The sequence below is a fragment of the Sorghum bicolor genome, chromosome 8 (genome assembly GCF_000003195.3).
Source record: "Sorghum bicolor cultivar BTx623 chromosome 8, Sorghum_bicolor_NCBIv3, whole genome shotgun sequence".
NCBI classification, from domain to species: domain Eukaryota; kingdom Viridiplantae; phylum Streptophyta; class Magnoliopsida; order Poales; family Poaceae; genus Sorghum; species Sorghum bicolor.
Genome location: NC_012877.2, coordinates 16,102,928 through 16,108,963, shown reverse-complemented (window position 1 = coordinate 16,108,963; position 6,036 = coordinate 16,102,928). Strand labels below are relative to the sequence as shown.

At 46.4% G+C, this 6,036-nt stretch overlaps 1 protein-coding gene across 1 annotated transcript; it reads right to left on the bottom strand.

Moving 5' to 3' along the window:
- On the bottom strand, positions 4,774-5,822 carry LOC8086132 (fasciclin-like arabinogalactan protein 6). Its single transcript, XM_002442011.2, has one exon. The coding sequence runs from the start codon at positions 5,740-5,742 to the stop codon at positions 4,933-4,935; it is 810 nt and encodes a 269-aa protein (XP_002442056.1). The 5' UTR covers positions 5,743-5,822; the 3' UTR covers positions 4,774-4,932.

The window sequence follows — 6,036 nt, the reverse complement described above, 5'->3', positions numbered from 1 at the left end:
TACATTTCATTAGCATTTTCTTTAGGAAGCATCTCAAATGTATTAAGCTTGTTCATCACCAAGTGATAGCGTTCCTCGCGTTCACTCTTTGATCCCTCATGGAGCGCACAAAGTTCCTTCCAAAGAGCATTGGCGGTTTTGTGGCTCCTAACGTGGTTGAACACCTCTTTGCAAAGGCCTCTAAAGATGTGGTTTTTGGCCTTCGCATTCCACTTCTCGTTTTCTTGCTCTTGTGGAGTAAGAGCGGTGTCTTTTGCCGGAGGGGTAAACCCTTCGATTGCGGCTTTTAGGCACTTTACATCGCATGCCTCAAGGTATGACTCCATCCGTATTTTCCAATACGGAAAGTCATCCCCATCGAACATGGATGGCGGTCCATCCCCATTAGACATCTTTTCTCTAGGCGGTGAAGCCTAAATAGTGAGCACTAAGCTCTCATACCAATTGAAAGGATCAAGATGCCCAAGAGGGGGGTGAATTGGGCTTCTCTAAAAATTTAAGCAACCTATAAGCTCCAATTTCACCCCTTGTGCCTAGTGTGACCTAGAGAACTACCGGATAAAAGTTTTGCAACCTAGTTCCAATCCTATTCTAGCAAGGCAATTCTAAGAATGTAAAAACACAAAGTAAATGCTAGAATGTAAAGGAGTAGTGGAAGAAAGTGCCCGGCGATGTTTTGCCGAGGTATCGGAGAGTCGCCACTCTCCACTAGTCCTCGTTGGAGCACCCGCGCAAGGGTCTTGCTCCCCCTTGATCCGCGCAAGGACCAAGTGCTCTCTACGGGCTGATTCTTCGACACTCCGTCGCGGTGAATCGCCCAAAACCGCTCACAAGCTTGACACGAGCCACTCACAAGAACTCTGGGCGGTCTTCGTGCCTCCAATCACCACCGAACCGTCTAGGTGATGGCGATCACCAAGAGTAACAAGCAAAGAACTCTCACTTGACCCAAACAAGGCTCTAGAGAGTGGTGGATGCACACTTGACTCTTGGAATTCACTAGAGAAGGATTCTCTCAAGAAATCACTCAAATCTCAATCCTCTCTAGGCTCTTGCTACTCTCTTGCTCCACAACAAGTTTCTCTGATGTTCAAATGGGCAAGAGACCTCTCATGGACGAGGTGGAGGAGTATAAATACTACCCACGAAGTCCAAAGGTCGGCCAACCGTTTTCCACTGAAAACGGGGTCACCGGACGCACGTTATGTTGCACCAGACGCACTGCAACGAGCGTCCGGTGCTCCATAACGGCTAACTGTACTTGCTTCTGACAGGTCACCAGACGCTAACTTCCAGCGTCCGGTGCACCGTCCGATGCTCGGGGAAGTTTTACATGCTCCCTGCGCATGGGACCGGACGCTACCCGGTGCGTCCGGTGCTAGCGTCCGGTGCTCGGGCAGGTTTACAACCTACCTGGGTATGGGACCGGACGCTGCCCGGTGAGTCCGGTGCCAGCGTCCGGTGCCTAACCCTAAGCACCGCACTGAGCCAACGGCTAAGGACCTCATCGGACGCACTCACAGAGCGTCCGGTGCAGCGTCCGGTGCCCCCTTGGGCACCCTAACTTCATCGAAACACGATCGCTCCAAAATGAAGTTGGTTCCTCTCGATCTAAGGACTATCTCTGAGCTGCCTAGTGCTAGGTTTACCAAGTGTGCACCACACCTAAACCTAAAGCCTTGCCTAAGTCAAGCTACTAGATCAAAGCCCCTCTTAATAGTACGGTCAAAGGAAAACAAAGTCCTAAACTACTCTAAGTGCCCTTCTTCACCATATGGCACTTAGACCTAGTCTAGTCTTGACGATGTCCATCCATCCTTTGAAAACCGAAACGATTTCCACTATTAAGTAGGCATGTACGTCCCTGTCCATCGAGTACCTATTACCATGACCTTACCTATGACTTTACCTCTGCAAAACACACGTTAGTCATAGTAATCAATATTGTCATTAATCACCGAAATCACTAGGGGCCTAGATGCTCTTTCAAATCTTAGTCGTATTCGATTGTAACTCTTGGGGCTAGGGTATAAATATAGACGCAACAGCAATGTAATAAAGGATCAATCAATATCAAACACAAGTCTACTCCTATTTTACATCTACTTTTCGACGACTTCGTCAATTCGCTTACTTTTTCTCTTTACGAGTTCTTAAGGATTTGACGGGTTACACTCGGTGATTCTTGAGTTCCGCGTGAGTACCTCTTAGCCGTGACATCCGGGCGCATCATTGTTGTCAGGACCCAATTTTTCAAGTTATCACCTTTGTCAATTAATAGGTCAAATTGACAGGCATGCCTTGACATCGAGATTGGGTATTAGCCCTTTGTGTTTGCAGATCTATTTTTACATCAACAGAGACGAACATCTTAACCTGCTCGCCTATGTTAATCGTTTTACCGAGGCGGGCAGGGCAACCGCCTCCATTAAGTCACGATTAACCGTGACCTATGGTTGGAGGCGATTGCAATGTCCGCCTCCATTAAGCCAAAATGCCCGCCTCCAATAAGTTTTATGTACTAGTGGTGAGGGCACCACAGGGGAAAGGCCACCATGGCACTAGCCCCGAGAGGAGAAGTCGCCGGGGTGGGGAAGGACACCGGGGATGGGGACGAAGTAGACGTAGTGGAGCAAGACGTTGTCGAAGATGGGGGTGGCAAGCTCAGTCGTCAGATCCTAGCCCGCCCCGCCATAGTGGAGCAGGACGCCACCGAAGATGGAGATGGGCGTGACCCTTTTTGCCATCCCTATTGGAAGAGGCAAGTTTTGGGTGATTGATCTTTTCACTGTGGGTAACCCAAACTATGAAATATGTCTCCTATTTAGGTCATATTTGTTGGAGATAGTCTAATGGAGTATGATCAACGTTATTTTTCGTCAAGTCCATGTAGAAAGTCTCGGAATGTAGGAGTAGAGATCTAAATCTAGTTGACATGTTTTGTATTTGCATTCCAGACCATAACATACGTAGTTCAAATATCACTTCCTCAAAAAACTTGGACGTGTCAATTTCGTATACCTCAGAATTAAGGAAAAAACGTTGCAATTAATGATGGTTCATGTTGGGGCTAGTCACGTTAAAAAAACATTGCAACTAATTTGAAACTGGCGTTAGATCAGTCAAGTATATCACTTTAAACGAATATTATGATCACGCATGCTGCATGTTAGATTTAATTGCAAGATAGTTTACCTAATAAATCTAATCACAAGATATTTTTCCTATTTAAAAAACATATAAAAAAATATTTGTCTTATTACTGTTGTTTGACTAAGAGTTGTCTTAGATTTTTCATGCTAGTTAAACTTTCTTAACTTTGACTAATGTATAAAAAATATTAGTAACATTTGTAAATATCTCTTACTGCTCAAAATCAAATAACTGACCTAAAGACATCCTTTTGCTGCTCATGTTGGCACTGTTGAACAACTCCAAGAGGTTTTCTATATCTTTTCTAAATGCTAAGAATAGAGATTTTGGTGAGAATTTACCCTCCAACAACTAATCTAAATGGTTATGTAAATATAGCCATCTTCTATTTTTGGATTTTTTGCTAGCCAAAAATAGAAGACGATAATGGCTCTCTAGAGGGCGTACGAAATATAGAAAAGCTATTGGAGAGTGAAAAGATATAGAAAGCAATTTTATAAAAATGACTATAAATGACGATTTAGAAAGCGAGGTTTAGAAAGACTCTTAAAGATGCTCTCATAGATCGTTTGGAACATGCAAGGCTGCCACATTGTTGTCTGTGCATATATATATACTCTCTTCATCCCTAAATAGTTATCACTATCGCTTCCCGAGAAATAATATTGACTAATTTTATATAAAAGATATTAATATTTATGGTATATAATTAATATCATTAGATAGTTCGTTGAATCTATTTTCATATAAAATTTATTTGAAGATATAAATGTTACACGTATTTTTTTATAAATCTAATCAAATTTATGGCATAAACCAAAAAAAAACGTTATTTAGAGGCTGATGAAGTGTAGTAATACTGCATCATTGTGTAGTTAGGACTAGGAGTACTCTGTTTTCAGTGAAAATATGGGTGGTGCTACTGTTGAGCTGGCTGAGAATAGACCTTTCTTTCCAGTACTAGACCAACTAAGTTTGTCTGATCGCGTACAATACAGCTGTTCATGGATAATCTTCAACATTCAGATGGGCTTCCTAGCTCTCTTTCTATATATACAGCCTGGCGTCCGCCTCTTATCTTTAGCTGCCCATCACCAAATCTGCCACTTTCTGCTAATAACTAGCCTGCTCGGCTGCACTTCTCGCAGCCCTACAGCTGTGACGCAGCCGAGCAGGCTGAATGTGGTGATATCGGTGCATTTCCTTTAGTCTAAAATTCTAATGCAATTAGCACTGTCCTCCTCCTCCCACCTGTAACTGTAACTACTGACGACATCAGTGCCCTTTGTAGCACTTGGCCTTGGCCTCAAGGGGCACCGAAAAAGATATTCCAAACACGATATTGTCACAGAGAGGAGCTGGTTTAATGGAGCAGAGTAATTCCAAACGCCCTTAAGGCTAAGCATTATATTATTGATCATGAAAGATTATCATTTTAGTTTTTGTTAGCTTTAGTTTGATGACCAAAATTGATGGTGGTACAACTTATATATGTTATCCCATAGTTTCTGGTTTCGAACTAACCTTAAAGTATGAATAGATGATATGGCAATATATATAGTGTGCTGGCTATATTATTAGTCATGCTCTTAATCGCTTAATTAATATCTAAAGAAAATATATCCAGTAATGGTTTTTGTGATCAAAAGTACACAAGTGAATCATCGTATCATCATCATCATAAATGCAGGATTACATTATTAATTAGTATAACCGTGTCGTAGGAAAAACCACAAGAGAAATCTGAGATGCCAAACAAGGTCCAAAACAATTGCATGCTCACGCGCTAAGTCGTAAATTGAGAAAGGCCATGCCACCCAAAACAATGGCCGTCGTCATCCACACCGCGGTCCCTCTACCACCAGCCGCGGCGGCGTTCGTGCTGCCGTCTGGCTGCTCTTCCACCGCTTCCGATGGCTCCGCTGCCACATCGCTCTTAGGGACACCACCCTTCTGCCGCCCCGCCGCCGCCTGTCCTGCCGGCGCCGGCGCAGAAGCCTGCTTGTGGGAACCGCCGAACATCTGCGGGGGCTGCAGCACGTCGTCGACGGAGTACACGGCGAACGGGAAATGGGCGAACAGCGTGCTGCTGATGGGCACGTCGACGACGCCCGTGGAGACGTTCACCAGCGGGCTCGTCGTGCTGGTGCTCACGTTGACGCTGTACATGCCGCCGGGGCCCGACGCCTCGGTGTGCAGCGGGTTGCTGGCCGTCTGGAACGTGGCCAGGCTGTAGTAGCGGGGCAGGACGTGGTAGAGCAGCAGCTGGATCTGCTCCTGGTCGGTGAGGGAGTTGAGCGTGCCGGGCTTGAGCTTGGTGAAGGCGTTGTCGTTGGGCGCGAAGAAGGTGAGCCCGTCGTACGAGTTCTTGAGCTGGCTGGTGATCTGCTCGGTTATCCGGGTGGCATTCAGCAGGCGGAGCAGCGTCGTGTACTGCCCGCCGTTTTCCAGGATGCTCGTCAGGTTGAGCTCCGGTGGTGGTGGGCTTGGGCTAGGAGTAGGGGCGGTGTCCGCCGCTGCCGTTGCTGCCATTGCCAAGAGGAAAGGGAGGAAGAGAAGAAGTGGGAGGAGGACGGTGTGGCAGGCCATTGATTTGCAAGGTGGTGTGGAATCGGGGACACTAACACTACGAAGCAAGGGGAGGGGTGTACAGTGAGCTAGAGTAGAGTGGGGTGCTGCCGTGCCATTGCCGGTGGGTATTTGTAGAAGAGGAGCACATGGTTCGCTCCATCGTTACGTGCGGATGTTGGTGGTCCAGAGGCGGTGAAATTTGACCGGTGCAGTGGCTGCGGCAGGCGTGCGTGATGTGGCTGTCACCCCGCCGTCGTCGTTACCCCGGTGGCGATTCACATTCCAGGTCTACCTCCTGCAAGGCCTTGTCGT

Excerpts from the sequence above, each read along its gene's own strand:
- LOC8086132 (XM_002442011.2), bottom strand. The coding sequence starts at position 5,742 with ATGGCCTGCCACACCGTCCTCCTCCCACTTCTTCTCTTCCTCCCTTTC.